Source organism: Rhinoderma darwinii, chromosome 1 (genome assembly GCF_050947455.1).
Source record: "Rhinoderma darwinii isolate aRhiDar2 chromosome 1, aRhiDar2.hap1, whole genome shotgun sequence".
NCBI lineage: Eukaryota > Metazoa > Chordata > Amphibia > Anura > Rhinodermatidae > Rhinoderma > Rhinoderma darwinii.
In genome coordinates this window covers 138,267,836-138,291,152 of record NC_134687.1, presented here as the reverse complement: position 1 = coordinate 138,291,152, position 23,317 = coordinate 138,267,836, and the positions used below count along the sequence as shown (strand labels likewise).

Genomic DNA, 23,317 nt, shown 5'->3' with positions numbered 1-23,317 from the left:
TCATATTCAAAAGACAAATTGAATCTAACATTCCATTCACTAACTACTCACTTAGCCCTGACACAAACTCTCGGAAGTTGATTAAAGCATCGCCATTTTCATCCAGAAGCCTAAAGATGCGGAAAGCCATGATATCCGTGTGTGCACCACATGCCCATGGAAAGAGTAGGACAAACATATTTTTAAACTGTTGGAAGTCTATGCGGTATTGCTCAAGATATGGTAAGGATGGGTCATGGCGCTCTATGGGACTGCTGGTACCTCCCCAGTAGCAGCTGGTCAGATGCTCGGCCTGAAACCATATAATTTAAAGAGTCATGTAAAAAGGGGGGAAAAAAAAAGGGAAGATGATATGTTGTGTCAACTGAACTGTTGTGTACATTCCTGGTTGTTTGTTCAATGCAAAAGTAAGAAAATACATATATACACCCACACACATGCATAGTTTTGTGGTTGTTTTTTGTACAAGTGATACTTGTTACTCAATATAATGCCTTGTAAAGCGCTATGGAAGTTGATGGCGTTATATATAAAGAATATTGCCTTCCACTGGTAAGTCTACTACATAGCCCAGAAGTCCCACCATCAACAAACACCTAATTAACATTGTGAGTCCGCATAAACCCCCCACTGTAAAAGCTGTTAAGAGACCTACTCGACCACATCTTAAGCATAAGATGTGCAGTGTCCTTCAGACACTGTGGGCATTTGGCATCTTCCCTTAGTCCTAACTTCTGTAATATTTGTGGGGTCCCATATACCCTGTGCATCAAAAACCATTGCAACTTTCTTTGAGCTACGCCAAAAGCTAATTTAGCAGTGAATGCCAACACCTCCTCCCATACGTCTTTTTATACAGGGACTACATCTCACTCCCACAGGGCCTTGGGGGGCTCCAAGGGATATCAGAAATATTTGATAGGCATCAATGTCATATGCCATTGAAATTCGTTCTTTAGAAACAGTGGACTTGACAACATGTTCCAATACCACCAGGAAGAACACCTCCAAGGAAACCGTACAATATTTACTGCGTGTGTATCCGATCACAAAAATCTGATAGAAAGCTTTACGAGGCAGCACAAACTCTTCTTGAAGCTGTTGAAGAGTCTGTAACAACACAACTGAATACAGTTGGTAAAAATATTTAACTCCTCTTTTTCCTATGCACTGTAGCCTTCTAACTGGTAAAATTCAGCCAAAGTCCCGCAACCCATAGTGGCAAGCAACACCTTACATTTCTACCACACTTTATGCATGAGTAAGAAGGGGAGTCTACCATTTGTTCCTACCCAAAAATTATAGCCCTCCAATAAGAGACCCCTCTCTACAATATAACGGACAATCTTTCCACAGTAACTACATAGCCTCTAAAATATTGGGACTGGGCCACCAAATAATAAACCCATGCATTAGGTACTGCCAAAAGTCCCTCCTCTTTAGGCAGCTGCAATTACATTTTTTTTTTTTGTTACTTTAGTCATATAGTTACCTTTTGTTATATATTTAATTATATAGTTAGCTTTCTATGAAAACAAAGTTCTTATTTTAATTTTACATGCGTCTCCCTCCCTTAGCTTTAGAATCCGCACATGGATGATCATTTTTTGGGTATCAATTGTTATAGGTTTGGGGTGACAGACTTTATACCTGATAGAAACATAATAAAGGAGTATTACTCGTGAATAATGTTGTGGTAAGAGCACTAGAATATACTATAAACAAATGTTAGGTGAGGGTTCGATCACTGGGAACCAACCACCCGTTGTGCATTGAACTGCGACACAAAGTGTGTTGTAGTTCCGTGGACACCGGGCGACTGGGGGCATTGCCGTGTAGGGAAAATATGGGTCACGGCAGTCGGACCCTCATAATCAGTAATTAATGACAGGTCCTAGCTATATTGAATGACAAACTATAGGAAAACCCCTTTAATGCATCTCCATGCTAAATGTGTTTGAGTCATGCAGAATATGTAACACTCTTACATATAGGTTCAGAGAGGACTGTGCTTTCTTTTTTTAATTTGTATTTACTATTCATATTTCCCAATTTATTTATTTTTTACATGCATTTATAGTATTGTTTTATTTTACACCAGTATAGAAAATATTGGACAAACTTTATGCATCAGGCACACGTCTGAGCAATGTGTTTAACGTTTAATGCCCCATTTTATTCACCAGTGTAAATATATATATATATATATATATACACACACATACATACACACATATATATGGGTATATATATATATATATATATATATATATATACACATACACACACACACACACAGCTAATATTTTAATTATTACCTTAAAAAGGGCATACAACTCTTCCAGTTCATCAACAGTGAATGCTGTGTCAGTCACAATAGTGCGGACCTAATAGGGCAGACAAAGAAAAGCATTATTTGCAGGCAGCATAGCTCCACTTAAGACACTTTACTTAGGCTCTATTACCATGACGTCTGAGAATTCTGTCAGACGTATACGCGCCATCACTTGCAGGTGTTGGCTGTATCATACAGCCGACACATCGCTCTAACGGCCAGGTTAGGCGATAACTCCGGGCTCTGAACCCCTTAGATGCTGTGATTAATGTGGACTGCGGCATTTAAACGATTAGACAGAGGGAGTAGGCTCCCTGTCTCAGACCATTGATTCGTGCCCTTACTCCCCCTACGCAAAGCGATTGCTGGGTGACGATGGGTTGCTTTGGATGTCAGGGGCCTAACAGGTCTGTCATCTTCGTACACAAATTAGGACCTAATAGGCCTAAAAGGATGTCTGTCAGTGTTACACTGACAGGAATAATACAATGCAATAAAGTAGTATTAGGGTATGTTCACACGCAAACGCAAAACACGTCTGAAATTACAGAGCTGTTTTCAGGCGAAAACAGCTCCTGAATTTCCGATGTTTTTGCAAGTACACGCGTTTTTTGTGGCGTCCATTACGGACGTAATTGGAGCTGTTTTTCAATGGAGTCAATGAAAACAGTCTCCAAAAACGTCCAAAGAAGTGACATGCACTTCTTTCACGCGGGCGTCTTTTGACAGCGGCGCGTAAAATTACACCTCGTCTGAACAGAACATCGTAAAACCCATTGCAAGCAATGGGCAGATGTTTGCAGGCGTAATGGAGCCGTCTTTTCAGGCGTAAAATGCCCGAATTACGCCTGAAAATAGGTCGTGTGAACATACCCTTTTACAGTGCATTATAGAAGTGATCAAGAGATCGCATAGTCTAGTCCCCTGAAAGAGAAAAAAAAATTTTCCCAATAAAAAATACTTTATGTGAAAAAAAGCGCACAATTGTTATTGCCGCATCCATAACGCCCAAACTATAAAAATGATTACATTATTTAACCCGCACAATGAATTCAATGAATAAATAATGAATAAACCAAATAAAAGAATGCCATAATTTTTTGGGGTTTATCCCGCCTCCCCAAAAACTAAATAAGTCGTATGTATCCTACAATGGAATCAATGAAAATATCAACTCATCCCGTAAAAAGCGAGCCCTCACACAGCTCATTCTATAAAAATATAAAAAAGGGCATTCAGAGTATGGCGACACAAAAAAAGGATATTTTTTTTAAAAAAAAGTGTTTTTCATTCGCAAAAGTAGTAAACCATAAAAAATAAAACATTTGGTATTGCCGCAATCGTGCTGACCTGCGAAATACAGTTAACTTTTCATTTATACCGCAGGGTGAACAAAACCAATAAAACGATAGCAAAATTGAGGGTTTTTTCCCACTCCTCCAAAAAAAATAATTTGATAAATTATAAATTTTTATGTACCCCAAAATGGTAACATTAAAAAACAAAAACCTGTCCCGTATAAAACAAGCTCTCATGTGGCTATGTTGACAAACATAAAAAAAAGCTATGGCTCTTGGAATGCGACAATGACAATAAAAAAAAACAAAAAAACACTGAATCCTGAAGGCCTAAATAGGCTGAGTCCTTAACCCCTTAATGACCAGCCTATTTTAGATGTTAATGACCAAGCCATTTTTTACGTTTTTCCATCGTCTCATTCAAAGAGCTATACACTTTTTATTTTTGCGTCGATATAGCTGTATAAGGTCTTGTTTTTTGCGAGACAAGTTGTAATTTTTAATAGCACCATTTTGGGGTACATAGAATTTATTGATCAACTTTTATTAACTTTTTTTGGGGGAGGGGGGAGAATAGAAAAAAAACAGCAATTTCGCCAGACTTTTTTGCGTCCTAAATTTACGCAGTTTACCGTGTGTTATAAATAACGCAATAACTTTATTCAGTGGGTTGTTGTGATTGCAACAATACCAAATTTGTATAGTTTTTTAATGTTTTACTACTTTTACACAGTGAAAACACTTTTTTTTTCAAAATTATTTGTTTTTGCGTCTCCATATTTGAAGAGCCGTAACGTTTTTATTTTTTCGCCGATGCAATTGTAGGAGGTTTTTTTTTAAGGCAGGATTCAAAGAAAATAGCAATTTTTGCATGTTTTTTTTATTTTATTTTTTACGACGTTCACCGTGCGGGTTAAATGATGTAATAAGTTTATAGTTGGGGTCGTTACGCGGTGATACCAAATATGTGTAACTTTTTTTACTTTATTTTGTTTGTAAGGGGGAAAAGTGGGTTTTTCATTTTTTTTTTCTCACTTTTTATTAAACTTTTTTACTAGTCCCACTAGGGGACTTTACTATGCGATTATCCAATCGGATTTATAATACACTGCAATACTTCTGTATTGCAGTGTATTGTGCCTGTCCGTGTAAAACGGACAGGCATCTGCTAGGTCATGCCTCCGGCATGACCGAGCAGGCATTCACCACTGGCAGACCTGGGGGCCTTTATTAGGCCCCCGGCTGCCATTGGAGAATCAGACACTCGGCGATCTTATCGCCGGGTGTCAGTGGGATGAGAGGGAGCTCCCTCCCTCTATCCAAAACCACTCAGATGCGGTGCACGCAATTAAGCCCCGCATCTGAGGGGTTAAACGGGTGCGATCGATACTTATATCGATCTCACCCGGTCGAGCAGAGACGCCCCCAGCCCTCAGCTGCCTCTGGCAGCTGAGAGCAGGGAGAGTTGACAGCTCCCTGCTCTGTTTACTTATACCGATGCCGCGACGTAAAAAGTTCCGTTAGTGACCGACGTAAAAACACTGTGGGCCGGTCACTAACGGGTTAAAGAGTACCTAACCTTTCAGATGACTTTCAGAATAAACTGTAATTTGTGTGTACATGAGGAATAACACTATTTTAGGCAGTTCTATGACATTTTTTACCCTCCGCCGGCTCTCTCTCTTATTCTCAGTTTTCTCTGAGCTAGTGGGTGGAGCCTACCTGCTATCATGTCTACTATACAATGCACACAAAGAGAACATCCTGCTCCCCTATCTGTATCTATAACATATGTAGAAGAAGCAGTAGCACAGAGAAGAGTATGCAGCAGTAATGAGCAGTGTAGCTGTGAATCCAATTTACTAGGAAGCTGCTGCAGTGTCTGTGTCTCTCTCGCTCACTCTGCTCCTGATCTCCTCCTCCCTCTCTGTAGGATTCTATGGGGAGCTGTAACCTAAACCAGGGTTGCCAACCGTCCGTAAATTTACGTACAGTCCGCAAAAAATGGGTGTTTCTTTCTGCCGCCCATAGTGTCCGGCAGAAAAAAACACCATCCGTGATTTTCCTTTATTACCCCGGAACTTTGCACTGCGCATGCGCAAAAATGTACATGCACAGTGCAAAGACTGAGGCCTGGCATATTTTCAGATTCTGCTTGACAGCGGAATCTGAAAATATGCTGCAAAGTGAGGTCAGTGCCTCACGTCAGCAACATAAGGGCAGGTGACTGGCCCACTCCCGGGTCGTCACTGACCCCAGCCAGAAGAGGACCTCAGTGAGTCACGTTAGTCAGAGCGGAGAGTGGTAGGGGTAGGCTACCACTACCGCTCTCCACTCTGTTTGCTGTGTGGAGCGATTTACCACGGGGGGGGGGGCAGTGTGGAGCTATTTACAAAGGGGGTAATATGTCCATAAAAATTTTGGACTGTCCGTAATTTTTAGCTCAGTTGTCCAGAAATTTCTGAAGTGGAGGTTGGCAACCCTGGCAACCCTGACCTAAAAGTTCAGTGAGCGGAAAGTCTCAGGAAAAGGAGTAAATTCAGATAGAGAGAACAGTTAGATGGGTGGATGAAAGGAGCCTGATAAGTGGAGAAAGAGGCAATATTCTACTAATAAGATGTATTGCAACGTTTTTTTATATTGATTTGTGCATTTGATTAATGCAAGGTTTGATAAAAGTTAGTGACCACTTAAGGGGTTAAAATAAAAACAATTATAAGGCTGTGTCCATATGTTCATGTCACAAGGCTAAAAACAGAATATGGCCACTATGTGTGAACACAGCCTAAGGGTCTACTCATCAGTTGCAATCATATTGCCACTGTTTGTGAAACCGGAGCAGATCCGCGATATGTAAATAGACCCTAATATATCGCTAACTGAATACAGTTATCAGAAACAGGTGGCTGATTCTTTGGGGAAGTTATTGAAGCAGCGTTAAGTTGGTTCACAATTCTTCCTAATAGTTCATTTCTGGGGCTCTGTACTGCTTATGTCAAGACTTGGATTAGGTTAGAAGGAGTTTTCCAGTTTTATGCAGTAATTGTATAATAAAGATATGAGACTATACTCGTATGGACTCGGCCCATACATGGCCATTCATTTGAATGTCTGCCATGTAATACATTCCCCATGCATCTGCAGCTATAGTTTACCACATTTCGCTTTGTAGTGTCTTCAAGGGTCTGTATCACCTTTAACCTTTGTTTAAACCGCATTTGTTCTATTAGATCTGAGCGTATAGAGCCAAATTTCTGCAAAGTAAAAAAAGTGAAATTCTGTTCAGAGTATCAGCGTGAAGTGTCAAAACACACAAGTGACATCTAGTGGATAGTCAAACAATCTGCACTTTACCTTTATTTTCTACTGCATTGCAGGTTACATAGTAGCAAAAATGATATATTTCTTATTAAAACCCTATTTGAAAAAGAGCAGACATTTTCAAAACTGAAACTTAAAAAAACAATATAAAAAAAACCAAAAAAAAACGGCCTTAAGGCCCTATTACAGCGGCCGATAATCGGCAGGTGCAGCGAGCGCCAATCAACGAGACAGCTATGGATGGGGATGAGCGGTCGTTACTCTGATCGCTCGTCCCCATACATTATCATCATGTCGGCAGCGCGTCTCCCTGTTTACACAGGTAGATGCGCTGCCGACAACGATAATATTTTACTTTTTTAAAACTATATGATCAGCAGATGTTTGAGCGTTTGCTCATTCATCTGCTGATCGCTGCCCTGTTTACACTGGGCAATCATCGGCAATGAGCGTTCTATGAACACCTGTCTGCCCGATAATCGCCCAGTGTTAAATCCACTTTACAGTGAAATCCCTGTAATCTGACATCAAATAATCTTAAAGTTAGGGTCAGTCCACACAAAGTTTTTTGTGTCACTGATTGATGTGGAGACGTCAAACTTTGAGACAGATTTTTTCTATCTGCAAAAAAACTCAGTGTGAACAGGGCCTTATAATGTTAAAGCCTAAAAGACCAGAAGCAGAAGACGGATTATCTGATTTAGCGTTGACATGTTTTATAAAAAAAATTCTCTCTGATCTACAAATCACATTGATGTCAGTTTAACAGTTACGTTGATATTTAGATGCATCAAAAATGGACCGATGTTGGGCACGCAAATATGTGCTTAGGCCAATATGGAGAACAGTCCGTAAAAATATTGGTACAGTATAACAAAACTGTATGTATAGTACCTGATAAGAAGAGGCAATGAGAGCAAAAATGTCCACTTCTGGGTACGGATCCACATCATCAGTGAGCAGGGAATGCAGGTGAGGAATTGGAGGTAATGTGCTGTCTTTATTACTGACACTATCTAGATACCTTAAAAAAAAGTTAATATATGTTAGTGGAAAGGAAAGTTCTGGTTATTTTTGGCATAGCAATTGCAATCCTGCCAATGAATTCAACATTTTAATTAGTATATTACTCAATAAAGGCTCTTTGGACTATCTACTCAAAGTACATTAGGAATTCATTAAAAAAAAACTATATAAACATGTTAACTGCCTGCACCTGCCACTAGAGGAAGCATTGGAATTTATTTCATACGGTCTTATTGAGATTAATGTATAAGAATATGTAATAAGCTCAAAAGCTCCCCTAGTGGTGGCTGCAGACAGCCAACATGTTATGTCTATGCAGGAGATTTATAGAAGATATATTAAGAAACTTATCAACACAAAATGATGAGCCTATTATAGAGTAAAAAAAATAAATTGAAAAAAATAAAAAGAAACAAAATGTTATTCAATGGTAGATATTTACTTTAAAAAGTATTAGAATGTTTCCACTCAGGAGCACTCCAATAATGGAAGGATGCTGGTGAAATGTAAATTTACTGTGTCTGCCTTTTCCTTAAGATGACTTAACTTTGGGTTTCAATGGCAGTCTTGCACGTTATTATTCAGACATTCACACAGACGAAAATGTTAGAGTACCTCAAGTGGAAAAAACAAAAACTTCACAGTGCTTAGAGCCTTATACACCGTACATTTTTTTCCCCTTAAAAACTCAGCAGTTTGTGCTCTTTTTTTGTAATTTACTAACAAGAAGTTGTTTTCATTATCTGCCATGTTACACATATAGTGGGGCTGAAGCCCGGTCACAGTCACTATAGCTACAAGCCTGCTTGCTAACATTACACCCCCCCCCCCCCTCTCACATTGAAGAGTCTGTGTGTTTGTATGTGCTAGCCTATAAAGTCTTGAGATCAAAGCAAACTGCTTTTAATTCTCTGTCTGGTTAAGAGTATATATATATATTATATATACACACATATACATACATACATACACACATATATACACATACATACATACATATACACAGTCATTCAAGTCTTCTCCTGCCCCATACGGAAATAAATGGTGTAGTCTTTGAGTAAATTATGCTAATAAACAGCATAGAGCACATTTATGAGGTGCATTTCTTTGGAGGCTTTTAAGTAGTTGACTAAAAGAACGCTTTAATAGTATTATACTGGGTAACTACTGGAAAATATGAACATATGTCAAACACACAGATAAAATAGTGTATCATACTTTCCAAGTACAGTCATGGCTTCTCCATCATCTTTACAGTTGAGGAGCTTGTCAACATTGGCCTCCAATACAGCAAGTGCGAGCTGGAATATAACCTTGATGCCTTCATAGAAGAAACAATCCACAACCACCACAGCACTTTCAAAGGGCATTACACTGAGGAAAAGCGTGAGGAACCAAGAGAGGGAGATGGTGGAAATCACCCCCAGGTCCTGCATACAGTCATAAAGCTGAGGCACATAATCGTGGGCCAACTCTTCAAACACTCCTTGATCCACAAGAGCTCCTAGTGGAAAAGAAAAAACAAATTAACTAGAATGCATACAGATCCTATTAATGGTTTTTGACATTTACTTTATACCTATATTGATGGGAACCAGATCAATTGAGGAGCACATGACATTAATGACATTTTCTTCCTGTAAAGGAAGACCTTCGCAGATGAAACGTTCCTAGAATTCTATGTGAAGATGCTTAAATCTGCAAGCATAAACCGTTTTGGACTCACAAGCTATTAACATATATGGACTGTATGTTATAGGTCATACAGGTCAAGATAAGGTACATAGTAATAGTCTCAGTACCCACCAACAACTCTGGTATTGTAGTAATCCGGAAGCATACGTTCACAGAGAGCCACCAGCAGCCAGAAGGCTTCTTCTTCCTTGGCATACAAAAGTAGTACTGAGGTAACAATATTCATTGCCTGCAAATAAAAATAATTTAGGGCAAACAGAAAAGAACAGTGATCATAGGAATGCAAAAAGTAGTGAGGATCCAGCAAAAAGCGCATAATTTCTACCTTGTTTGTTTCCTATTCCACCTGTGACTTTTTCAAGTCACATGAATATGAAGAAAACAAGAGTGCCATTTGGCAACGGACTATGGCAATACCAAAAAAAAAGCCCCTAGTAATTTATGCGACATATGCATGAATCTCCAAATTCACTGTATTTCAAGTGAATTGTTTCTACTTTGTCATTATGCAACAATCCTAAAGTATTAAAAGGAATATGAGACCTTAAAGAGGCTCTGTCACCAGATTTTGCAACCCCTATCTGCTATTGCAGCAGATAGGCGCTGCAATGTAGATTACAGTAACGTTTTTATTTTTTAAAAACGAGCATTTTTGGCCAAGTTATGACCATTTTTGTAGTTATGCAAATGAGGCTTGCAAAAGTCCAAGTGGGCGTGTTTAAAAGTAAAAGTCCAAGTGGGCGTGTATTATGTGCGTACATCGGGGCGTTTTTAATACTTTTACTAGCTGGGCGCTCTGAAGAGAAGTAACATCCTCTTCTCTTCAGAACGCCCAGCTTCTGGCAGTGCAGACACAGCCGTGTTCTCGAGAGATCACGCTGTGACGTCACTCACAGGTCCTGCATCGTGTCAGACGAGCGAGGACACATCGGCACCAGAGGCTACAGTTGATTCTGCAGCAGCATCAGAGTTTGCAGGTAAGTAGCTACATCGACTTACCTGCTAACGCCGATGCTGCTGCAGAATCAACTGAAGCCTCTGGTGCCGATGTGTCCTCGCTCGTCTGACACGATGCAGGACCTGTGAGTGACGTCACAGCGTGATCTCTCGAGAACACGGCTGTGTCTGCACTGCCAGAAGCTGGGCGTTCTGAAGAGAAGTGGATGATACTTCTCGTCAGAGCGCCCAGCTAGTAAAAGTATTAAAAACGCCCCGATGTACGCACATAATACACGCCCACTTGGACTTTTACTTTTAAACACACCCACTTGGACTTTTGCAAGCCTCATTTGCATAACTACAAAAATGGTAATAACTTGGCCAAAAATGCTCGTTTTTTAAAAATAAAAACGTTACTGTAATCTACATTGCAGCGCCGATCTGCTGCAATAGCAGATAGGGGTTGCAAAATCTGGTGACAGAGCCTCTTTAAAGGCCATGTACACCCTTGAAAACTTTTTATTTTTTAATAAAAATGTGTATCCGTGTTTGGTGCAACTTTCTAAATTACTTTTTATTAAAAATGATTTTTACTTTTTCAGATACAGCTGCTTTGTATCCGGTGTACAGAGTAGATGTACCTAGCACTGAGACCTGTATCCGACAGGTCAGAGGCACAGATGGGTTCAGTGACAGCGGGTCCCGTGTGTGTCTGACATGCAGGATCGAGCTGTTACCGATCACATAAGTTAGCTGTAAATCGATAACAAGTGAATCCTGCGTGTCCGAGACACGCAGGACCCGCTGTCATGGATCTGATGGATAGGGGTTTCAGTGCTAGATACAGCTACTCTGTAAACAGGACACAAAGCAGCTGTATCTCAAAAAGTAAAAATAATTTTTAACAAAAAGTAATTAGAAAGTTGCGCCAAAAACACGGATACACATTTTTATTAAAAATATATATATATATCTTAATGGGAGTAGATTTGCCTGAATTTTTTTTTCTGTAATATAAACTATTTAGTATAGATGAATTGTTGGCAGTAAAAATAAAACACTGCTAAATTAATAGAGAAAGATTTTATATTCGTGCAAGTGGGTCATGGACTATATGGTTTGCAAAATGTTTCTGCTGCAGTCATCTAATTCAAAGAAAAGTGGACCATAGAGGAAACCAAAAAGACAGAATAAACTGCTGACTGTTCTTCACTGACACCCACAGAAGACTTTCGGGACAAAAGCTTCAAAAGTTCCATTTTGCATACAATTATGGCAAGTGTGTGAAAACCACTATCTTATTATTGCAGTTCACAAAAAAATACATTTAAATCATATGAAATTCTCACTTTACAAGAATTCATCTTATTCTGCTGCCAGTTTTAGCTGGTACACATGTTCAGGTAGGGATTTGCCAGGATCGGTGGCTGTGTTTTTTTTTGTTTTTTTTTTTAAAGAGTCAGCTCTAAGAATTAGGAAGATATCAATGCCAAACCACATAATTATACATCATGGCGTGTGGTACTTTAATTTTAAAGGGCATTGTCATCAAACATTTATGGTAAACAACAGGATATTCCATAAATATTGGTTAGATGCGGATCACACCTCTGGGACCCACACCTACGCGGAGAACGGGGGTCAGTTATGCTGAGAGCGTGTTTGGCCGTTACCGTAACTCCCGTAGAAACGAATGAAGAGAAACGCCTAATTCTCCATCTGAAGGCAGCCTTCTTACCAGGTGGGACGGGGAGAGCATTCTCAGTATAAGTCCCAGACATGGAACCCACATCTAAGGCTGCTTTCACATAGCAGAATTTTGGTCAGCATTTGGAAGCCAAAACCAGGAGTGACTTAGAAAAGTATAATGGAACGAGTTGTACCTCTTTTCGTATTTTGGACCCAGTTCTGGCTTTGGCTTCCAAATGCTGATGCAAAATACTTCCCAACATACTTCCGTGTGAAAGTGGCCCAATAGACATTTATGGCATGTCCTGTGGATATGCCATAAAGGTCTGTGATGGGAATACCCCTTTAATGTATAGCGGATCATCACTCTCTGATGCTAGACCTCTCGGAACTTGAGTGGATTTTACTACTTAAGAATGATGGCTGAATACAAAAAACAATTCATCAGGTCGTCTGGCAAAGGTCCTTCATGACCACGCACTTCTGCCTCACCTATTTCCAGTTTTCCAGCCAATTGTTACCTGAACTGTCATTTGCCCTTTATTCAATGTATGCCGGTTATAAGTGGTGCGTATAAGGTTGTTGAGGCCCTCACTGGGCCCAATAGCATAAGACAGTTAAAAATGTAACCATGATTATGATTATGTTTGTTGTTTTACATTTATTTGCTGAACCGAGAATACCACTTTAATTTTCATCTGTTCATAATGAAAATGTATACAATTTTCCAATATACTTTCTGTATCAATTCTTTATATTTCAAGATCTCTGCTTGCTGTTATTCCTGAGGAACCTTCAATAGGGCATAAATATCTGTCATGGTGATGTGATAATCACACAGGTGCAGGACTGATTACACAGTTACAGAGCAGTGATTACAGCGGTGTCTTGTAACGAGCCCTGCACCTGTGTGTCTATCACATGACCAGGACAGAGTTTTAAACTCTGGTAGTAAACAATGAAGGTTCCTTTTGAATGACTAAGCAGAGATCTTCAAAACCATAAGGAATTGATATAGAAAATAGTATAACTTTTCATTATACAAAATAACATGTATTTGCTGAACGCGGAATACCCCATTAACCATTACTACATTTGCATTTTCATTGGAGTCACCGGTCACTCCAATTTCCATATTGCATTATTTTGGGTTATTTTATGATGAAGTTACCCAGCTCTGATAAATGTGCTGCCAGCGAGTTGTCTATGAACAGTAAAAACCACTTCCTCCTTTACTACGAAAACAGAAAATGACTGTCATGTGATGAAGATTTTGGGGAAGATTTATTATTACGCTCTTAAACTTAAGGGCCTTTTACATGGAGTATTAATCGCCCTGAACGATCGTTAGGCTGGGTTCACACGACCACATTAACGTCCGTAATGGACGGACGTATTTCGGCCGGAAGTCCCGGACCGAACTCAGTGCAGGGAGCCGGGCTCCTAGAATCATAGTTATGTACGATGCTAGGAGTCCCTGCCTCGCTGCAGGACAACTGTCCCGTACTGAAAACATGATTACAGTACGGGACAGCTGTCCTGCAGCGAGGCAGGGACTCCTAGCATCGTACATAACCATGATGCTAGGAGCCCGGCTCCCTGCACTGAGTTCAGTCCGGGACTTCCGGCCGAAATACGTCCGTCCATTACGGACGTTAATGTGGTCGTGTGAACCCAGCCTTAGATCGAAAGAAAGTTCCCAATCATTGTCCAGTCTAAACACGAGCCGCCAACAAATGATCAGCGATAAGTTGCTCATTTGCCATTGATCACATCTTAAAAATTATCATTTGTCTGCAGTACATCCACTTGTGTAAAACAGGCATCTGCCGGTTTGTAATGGAAACCGCATAAGAGGAGGAAAGGCAAGCGATCTCAAACGATCGTAGTTCTGAAAAGTATCTTGGAAACATTAACGACTTGCTAAGATCAGTAATCGGAGCTCTTTTTGGCAATCTTTCTGTATAAAAGGACCTTTAGGCAGCTTAAAAGTAAACCAGGCAGGCAGAAGATGCGCCAAACTTATCACAGTGGTACATGCTTCATGATAAATTTGGCGCATCTTACTGGACAGTTTAGAAACATTTCTCTCCCTTACGCCATATTTTGGATGGCTTACCATAAATCAATATTTTGCTCAAAAATTCTAGTGCACTTTGTCGCATTTTAAGCCACGTTCCTGACAAACACTTTTCAAGCCTGCCTAGCGAGCAACAAAAAGTGTTTAAAACACATAAATCTAGCCAAAGGCACGTACGACAGTTTTTTGGCACCAATTGAGCAGAACTACTGACGCATTTAGCTTAGTAAATCTCCACATTTACGTTGCGTGATGTAATTAGCGCTGAAAATTCTGGTTCTCTCCCCTTGCAACATGAATTTCACAATAGAATTAGGCTATACATGGCACGAATTCCATACATTTTCATTCTAAATCATAAAAGGACAATGTATTCGTCTAATAGAACTTACCTGACAATATCCAATGTTTGGATTTCTAAAAGCGTAAGCAGTGAGGACTCTTCTCAAGGCAGAAATTCCAATTTCATTTTGAAATGCAGGGTGCTCTGGTAGGGAGCGGTGCAAATCTCTTTCAATTTCCTCTGTGGCCAGGTTGTATTGACCCATAGACTTCTCAACCAGCTCCTCATAATAACCTGGGTGTGTTGCCATTTCATTAATAGCCCCTGATAAGAGTGAGCAGAAATTAATAGATTTTCCGTATATAATACATCTGTACAATTCCAGAAATAGAACAATGTGCCTGCTTCTATTTTTCCAGCAACGGCCCCACTGTTGTCCATGGGCTGTGTCTTGTATTGCAGCTCAGCCCAATTCTCTTGAATGGAGCAAATCTGCAAAATCATAAACAACCCAGAAACAAAAGTGGAGCTGTTTTTTGAAAAAAAAGCAGACCGATTGTACTTGGACTGGCTAAAGGATGGCCGTACACTGGTTCGCTGGCTATCTTGATCTAGTGGCTGTCCTATGTGTTCTATTACAATGAGTTTCTGCTTTATGCTCTTATGTTACTGGATTAAATGCAGGTCCACCTTCACTATTCCAATGTCTCAATATCCCGCGGTTTCGTCTTCTGATCTTTGAATCCTGGTCATATTTTGTTGTTCTTTATTATATGAATTTTTATTTGCGTTGACACTTGCATTAAGAGGAATTTATCACTAGGTTTATGTGGCCCTATCTGAGGGCAGCATAAAGTGTCACTTACTTTGTAATTTTCAGAAAATCCCAGTTTATCTACCACAGCGCGAGGCCTTCATATTTATGAGCTTCGGCCCCCCCCTCCCAGAATGGTGTTAATCGGTGGGGGGGGGGGGAGTGGGGTTTGTCCATTTTTTTTTTACTGTATAATTGTATTGTTCTCCTGACATGTCTGTTTTAAATAAATACTTGTATTCCCCATGAAATTACAGTTATTTACAACTCCTCTGTGATTCCTCCTAGAAATTTATAAGAAAAATTACAACTGGGTTTTACCATTTCCCTTGTCAAAGGGGTGTGTCCCTACAATCTCAGTCTCTCAGCACTGATTGGACAGTGTCAGTCTGTGTAGTGACACACCCACAACTAGTAACACCCAGTTGTCAATGTATTCATTAATTTCTAGAAGGAATCACAGAGGAACGGAACAACGTAGAGTTCTAAGAAAAGATGATCCAGAAATGTTATATCGTTTGGAATTTAATTATTAACTAAAACAGACATGTCAGGAGAGGTGACAGGTCCTCTTTAACCCCTTCAGGATGAAGCCATTTTTTTTATTTTTCATTTTAGTTTTTCACTCACCGCCTTCCAAGAGCCATAACTCTTATTTTTCTGTCAATAGAGTGGTGTGAGGGCTTATTTTTTACGGGAGGAGTTGTAGTTTCTAGTGGTAGCATTTAAAAGTACCATATAATGTACTGGGAAACTGAAAATTATTTGCGGGCTGAAACTGGAAAAAACAGATTTCTCAATTGGTTTTTGGGTTTCGTTTTTACGGCTTTGACCGTGCGGTAAAAACGACAACTTAGCTTTATTCTGTGGCTCAATACGACTACAGTGATACCAGATTTATATGTTTTTTTTATATTTTACTACATTTAAAGAAAAAAAAAATGTGATTTGTGTCGCCACACAGAGCCAGAACTTTATTTTTTAGTCGATTGAGCGGTGTGAAGGTTTATTTTTTGTGGGACGAGCTGTAGTTTTTATTGGTATTATTTTTTACACATTTATTTAGTCCCTCTAGGGGATTTGAACGCTGATACAATACACTGCAATACTAATGTGTTGAAGTATATTGTAATTTCTACAGGCTTTAGTTAAGCCCCAGAGGCAGGGCTTAGCAGAGGCAGAATGAAGGCAGTTCTGGGGCCCTTCATTAGGCCCCTGAGCTGCCATGGCAACTATCGTCACCCCGCGATCTCATTGCGGGGGGGGGGGGGGGGTGCGACGAGCTGTCAGAGTGGGCCGCCCCCCTCTTTTCAACACCTCAGATGCTGCAGTTGTGATTGACCGCAGCATTTGAGGGGTCATGTGTAGAACACAGCCAGCACCCGCAGCGTATGGAGCCCACTCTATACATTCCCACCACCCGCACTATGACATACCAGACACGTGCAGGATGGGGTTAATAAAAACAAGATTAAGAAAAATGGTGGCAGACCTTTTTTCAGTACAATCATTGTTGATATGCTGCCAGTTTTATAATGATTTTGATCGTAGTGGAATAAGTCTTCTATTATGAAGTCTGAATGTCGGATGAATAACATTTATATATACCGCTACTGACAATGATTTTTATGTGAGCACGATGTGTTTATGGATGATCATTTTGTGTATTAGGACTGGGCAATTGCTCAGAAACTAACAAATCATAACAATTGGTACTGTGTGTAGCCACAACTTTACAGACTTACCAGAGAACAGCAGCCACAGCTCTCCTCGCATACTTTCTGGGATGCCTTTCAGTACTAGATCTCTTGTTTTCTGTGTGCGATACATACAAATACCTTGCCCATATTCTGAAAAGTGCATTTTCCAGGCTTGCTCCTTAAGAAACTCTTTTGCCTTTGAATAGAGAATAATGTGCTCACTATTTAGTACAACATACATGTAGGTTATAATATTTTAAATAGTATAAATATTATATTATTATTAACAACCTACTTTTGAAAAGATGGCCTGGCTATTAGGATGCACCCAGATTTATATAGCAGAAAATAAATAGGCTTTTTTCTCATTCAGGATTTTTTAGGTGTAGGAATATTTAGCACTTTTTCAGTCATAGTCACGAAAATGCAATATATATTATATAATTCTTTCTACATTTCACTCTATCTATTTCCTATAGTTGAGTGTCTCTTACCATCTTACTAATTATATATATTTAACCCCAGCCAAGGTAAAACCAAGGGTGGACACACTATATATGCTACCTGTTCAGCTGCACAGTGTCTCAGTAGGCAGGGGTGCCCACTGCCACCATTGCCTCATACGGTCTTTTAGGCCTCATGCACACACCGCCGATCGGGCCGCAAATTGCGGATTTTAGTGTCCGTATTAGGACTGTTAAGCCTCCAAGTGGCTTCCAACTGTTCCATATGTCCGTATATTGGGGCCTTCTTGTTTCTGTGTGTCATACATATTATGCTGTCCGCAAAAAAAAAAACATGGAAGGAGGAAATGGTCACCAATAGGAAGGTCACGTGAGGGGATTTCCTAGAAATTTCCTAGAAACACTGTCATGTGCATGAGGTCTTAGATTGCATATGTGAGACTAAGCTAATGAACTGCATGGCTCACCATTAGGAGCCCCACACACACGAGCGTGTTCGGTTCGTGACATATGGTCTGTAGGTCGGCCGCGTTTCCTGGACCGAACACACTACAGGGAGCCGGGCTCCCAGTATCATAGTTATCTACTTCCGGAGAGGCAGGGACACCTAGCGTCATAGATAACTATGATGCAAGGAGCGCGGCTCCCTGCAGTGTGTTCGGTCCGGGAAATGCGGCCAACGTACGGACGGTATATCACAGACCAAACACGCTCATGTGTGAGGCTCCTTACTGGTGGGTTGTTAGAGAGAGATAAATGGGTGCTCTATGTTAAGCATTTGCATAATAAAGGGTCTCATACTTTTCTTACACTACTGTCTGCAAGCATGTGGGTAAAAAAACAAGGTTAGCTAAAGATTCCTAGATCTGCATTTGTGGACCACTGCTGGCAAATGTCCTTGCCATGATCACCACCCTTGCGGCCACATTCCTTCCCCACCTTATTTTAAACTGTAAATGTGTAACAGTCTTGCCAAGTAGCTTAGCTTTTCGGTCTTGCTAATAGGACTGGCAGCTTTATAATACACAGTTATTTACACTGAATGTTATATCCCGGAGGATGAGATTCTTAATCCGTACACAGTTATGATACATAATCTGCCACCATTACTATGGCTGTCTTCCAGCAGGAAACCATTGAGTGACTCATTTTCCTCAGACATCAAAGGCTTGGTAGAGAATTTGAGCCCCATTAAAACAAGTTATGTAACCATTATGACAAAACTAGTGATCAGACTTGTCTGTACCCTAGAACGGTCTTCAGTATTTATGCTGTGTCAGTGCTGTTCTGCCCATTACCAATTTAGGGTTGAATTCCTCTGGTGACCTCCTACGATACATTGTCATTAACGTTTGTGTGGCAGTTGGAGCACCATTTCCATTAAAATTTACGTATTGATCCCCGTCTGCTTCAACTCTTAGTCTTTGATGATGACTGCAGGAAACAAAACCGCTGGCCCTGGAATCAGCCTGTAAACATGAATGGGCACATGTTACAATACATCTCCACGTGCATACACATTTACATCACCAGGGCTATTTTTTGGAATGTTTTTTTTAATCAGCAACAAGATAAAAAGCGTTGTGATGTATTTAAATATAACTCGAAAGATAATAAAAAGAGAAAAGGGTTACAATAAGGCCTTATGCACACGAACATATTTTTGTCCTCCCGTAAATACTGGCGTAAATACGGGTCCTTGGTCACACGTATTCGACCCCATATTGCACCAGTAATTACGGACTCGTGCCCGTAAATACGGGTCCGGTGTCACCAGTATTCCACCCGTATTTACGGGCACGTTTTCTCTGCAAAATTACACTGCAGTAATCGGCAGCCCTTCTCTCTATCAGTGCAGGATAGAGAGAAGGGACAGCCCTTTCCGCAGAAAAAGTAAAGGAAATTCATACGTACCCGACCGTTGTCTTGGTGACGCGTCCCTCTCTTGACATCCAGTCCGACCTCCCTGGATGACGCGGCAGTCCATGTGACCGCTGCAGCCTATGATTGGCCTGTGATTAGCTGCAGCGGTCACATGGGCTGAAACGTCATCCCCGGAGGCCGGACTGGAGGAAGAAGCAGGGAGTTCTGGGTAAGTATGAACGTCTTTTTTTTTTTTACAGGTTGATCTATATTGTGATCGGTAGCCACTGTCCCTGGTGCTGAAAGAGTTACTGCCAATCGTTTAACTCTTTCAGCACCCTGGACAGTGACTATTTACTGACGTCGCCTAGCAACGCTCCCGTAATTACGGGTGCACACACGTAGTCACCCGTAATTACGGGAGCCCCATAGACTTCTATGGGCCTGCCCGTGCCGTAATTACGGCCTGAAATAGGACATGTTCTATATTTTTCAACGGCACGGGCACCTTCCCGTAAGCAAACAGGAAGGTACCCGTGGCCAACAGAAGTCCATGGGCCCGTAAAAACGTGCCGTAATTACGGGCGTTTTTACATTCGTGTGCATGGGGCCTCACAATGTATCTTATAGTAATTACTCTGTGCTCTTTATTGCTATAATGTTCATTGGAAAAAAGAACTAGTAACTTGAGAAGACAAGTATTTGTACATGTCTTTCATGTACTGTACCTCCTCTTCTATGCTGCTGTTGCTTCCAGAAATATCCTTATCAAAGTACATTTTCAGGGTAGTTTGCTGCAGGAAATCTGATATTCTCTGCACAAGAAAGTCTCTGTCCTTCAAATTGGCAAAGAGGAATGTCATTCTGTTCTTGGTGCTGATAGACAGCGGGCTGGGCAGGACACTGGAGCTGTCAGCCTTCTCTACAATGGTTACCTACACAAAAGCAAAACATTCGTTTACTGCACAAAGTAAAGTGCTTGCAGCAATGTTTACCAAACTGGTAGAATTACATACACCAGCCTCAGCAGCGCCAGTCACTGATTACAATCGGAAGAATAAAATACACGTTTTGGTACAATCTTACATTTGTTTTTTTGTTTGTTTTTTTTAAATTAAAATTGTGCTGTGGGATTGGTGCAACTTCCTAAATACCTTTTATTAAAAATTATTTTTACTTTTTGAGATACAGCTGCTTGGTATTCTGTATACAGAGCAGGACTGACTGGTTCAGTGAAAGCGGGTCGAGATCCACCTGTAATTGATCACATCTAAGTTATGAACCCAGATATGATAGTTAACAGCTCGACACGGAACCCGTCAGTTCCATGGGCCAGACGAATACGGGGTTCTGCACAAGATACAGCTGCTCTATGTACAGAATACAAAGCAGCTGTATCTCAAAAAGTAAAAATTATTTTTTATAAAATGTATTTAGGAAGTTGCGCCAATCACACTGATGCACAATTTAAACAAACAAAAAAAAAAAAAAAACGACATCAAAAGGTGTACATAGCTTTTAAAGAAGTTCAACGTTTTTATTTTTTTATAGGAAGAATATAGCATTTATGCATCACTCACACTTGCCGATATGCACCATATTAAAATGTGTTAACTCAAGAGTCAATCTCTCTTCCAAATAGGCAGTCATGTATATGCGTTCGATATATCACCAGCTATTGTATTAAAGGATAACTTCCCCTATACGCACTTGTTTTTTTATCAGTTCACAGATAAAAAAAAATGTTGAACTGTTCAAATTCTTTGATTATGCTACTTTTTAACTTATATGAGCATTGTAAAAGTTTAGAATGCAGTTAAACAGTTACGATAAACCAGCGAAATGTCAAAGCAGCTAAAAAATGTAAAAGGAGAAAAAGATTAACCCCTTAATGACCGGGCCTGTAAAGGTCTTCATGACCAGCTAGATTTTTCAGATTTTACCTCTGTGCATTTCAGCAGCCATAACTTATTTATTTTTTCATTGACGTGGCCGTAGGAGGCCTTCTTTTATGCGGGAGAAATTATTATTTTTTTTTTCACAGTTTGGAGGTAGAAAAAGATTATTTCTATGGCGTGAATATAGGAAAAAGCGATTCTCATAGTTTTTCTTGTTTATTTTTTATCCCGTTCACGTTTTTTTTTTTTGTTTTTTTTTTTTAGTGTAGGGGCAATAACATTTTATTCAAAATAATGACTTTTTTTGGACTTTTTTTTTTTTATCCCATTAAGGGATAGCTTTATTTTTTACTTGTAATATATTAGCATGCTCCTGTATGCGAATACATTATACTGTGTCACTATGACACAGGCTGCTGTTAGGGCACACTAAGTATGTGCTGTCCTAATAGCAGGCAAACTGAACAGACAGCCCTGGGGCCTTTCTAGGTCCCCAGGGCTGACTGCAGACAGATTCCCTGCTCTTTGATCATGTCATCGGGTTTCCAGTGATACGATCAAAGTTCCTTTTGATCTTGACCGCGGCGATCAAAGGGTTAAACAGCTGGGGTCCGAATGTTTTCCGACCCCCGCTGTATGCAGCAGGCTGCTCTAAGATCAGGAGCTGTTAGTTACAGCTCCTGCTTAGAGGATGATCGCTCACAGGAGCACTCATCAGCCTCTTCTACAGTGACACCAAAAACACGTCGCTGTAGACTATGCACCTGCACCGCCTGCCGTCAAAAAGACGGTGGGCAGTCATTAAGGAGTTAAAGTAGTAAAAAGTGGTACAAAAACAGTACAGCTATGCATATTTAAAGAGGATCTGTCACTAGTTTATTAATGCCCTATCTAATAGGTTCAAAGATGCAGATAACTGCAAATAATAGTTTTTGAAAAAAAAATGAAAAAAAAAACACTGTAGTTATGTACATTTTTCTAAATATGGCGATTTGGGTATACTTGCCAAATGAGAGGTTACACTCTTTTCATTCTGGGAGTTGTAATGTTTTCTGTATGACGCTGCCTAATCAGCGTCATACAATTCTCCTCTTCCCAGCCCAGCAACACAGTGTGCTCATATAAAATACAGCTTCCATTCCCGACTGGGTTTTTAACTGGTGATACCTCCAGGTGTTTCACAGCTAGAACTGCGATCCTGGTACCATATGAACGAATAGAATTCATCCTGCCAGAACCACTGTTCTAGGTGGTGCACAGCCGGAGATATGCCTATTTGAAGTGATCCCCCTTCCCTCCAGCCTCAGTCTCTCACACTGTATCAAGCAGCTTCATGCGGATAGGACAGCGTCAGAGGCTGTGAGGAGGCTCCACCTCAGGAGAATCACTGGTGTTGACGCCAACTTGTCTAGTATAGGCTCATTTGCATATTTTGAAAAAGGCTCATCACTTAAAATACTAAACTTTTTGGGACACAATTTTCACTAGCATTGCTGTTTTCTGGTCACCTTCGCGCCAAAAAAAAAAATTTAAATTAAAAAAGTCGCATATACCCCAAAATGGTATTGTTGAAAACTACAGCTCGCCCTGCAAAATGTAACCCTCACACCTCTAAATTAATGGAGAAATTAAAAAGTTATAACTCTTAGAATATGGCGACACAAGATTTAGCAAAATGGTAAAACATAAAATAAAACATAAATTTGGTATCACTGTAATCGTATTAACCTGTAGAATAAGGTGAATATGAAGTTTTTACCGCCTGATGGATGCCGTAAAAACAAAACCCCCCAAAAAATTGTCGTAATCGCTGTTTTTTACCCACTTCACCCCACAAATAATTATTTTTTTTCAGCTTCCCAGTAAATTAAATGGTGCCAGGAAAAACTACAAAAATAAAAAAAATGAGGTT

At 40.1% G+C, this 23,317-nt stretch overlaps 1 protein-coding gene across 2 annotated transcripts in view; it reads right to left on the bottom strand.

The window, feature by feature from the left end:
* The window catches only part of TBC1D9 (TBC1 domain family member 9), a 71,583-nt gene that overhangs the window by 14,067 nt on the left and 34,199 nt on the right, over positions 1-23,317 (bottom strand). For both annotated transcript variants that reach the window (XM_075860415.1, XM_075860414.1), the window contains exons 7-16: positions 20,236-20,442; positions 18,943-19,113; positions 17,226-17,376; positions 14,776-14,990; positions 9,787-9,904; positions 9,199-9,484; positions 7,849-7,978; positions 6,789-6,887; positions 2,319-2,387; positions 52-292 (exon numbers count right to left, since the gene is read on the bottom strand). In XM_075860415.1, the coding sequence (XP_075716530.1) occupies positions 52-292; positions 2,319-2,387; positions 6,789-6,887; positions 7,849-7,978; positions 9,199-9,484; positions 9,787-9,904; positions 14,776-14,990; positions 17,226-17,376; positions 18,943-19,113; positions 20,236-20,442 (1,687 nt within the window). The remainder of the gene's footprint in view (positions 1-51; positions 293-2,318; positions 2,388-6,788; positions 6,888-7,848; positions 7,979-9,198; positions 9,485-9,786; positions 9,905-14,775; positions 14,991-17,225; positions 17,377-18,942; positions 19,114-20,235; positions 20,443-23,317) is intronic.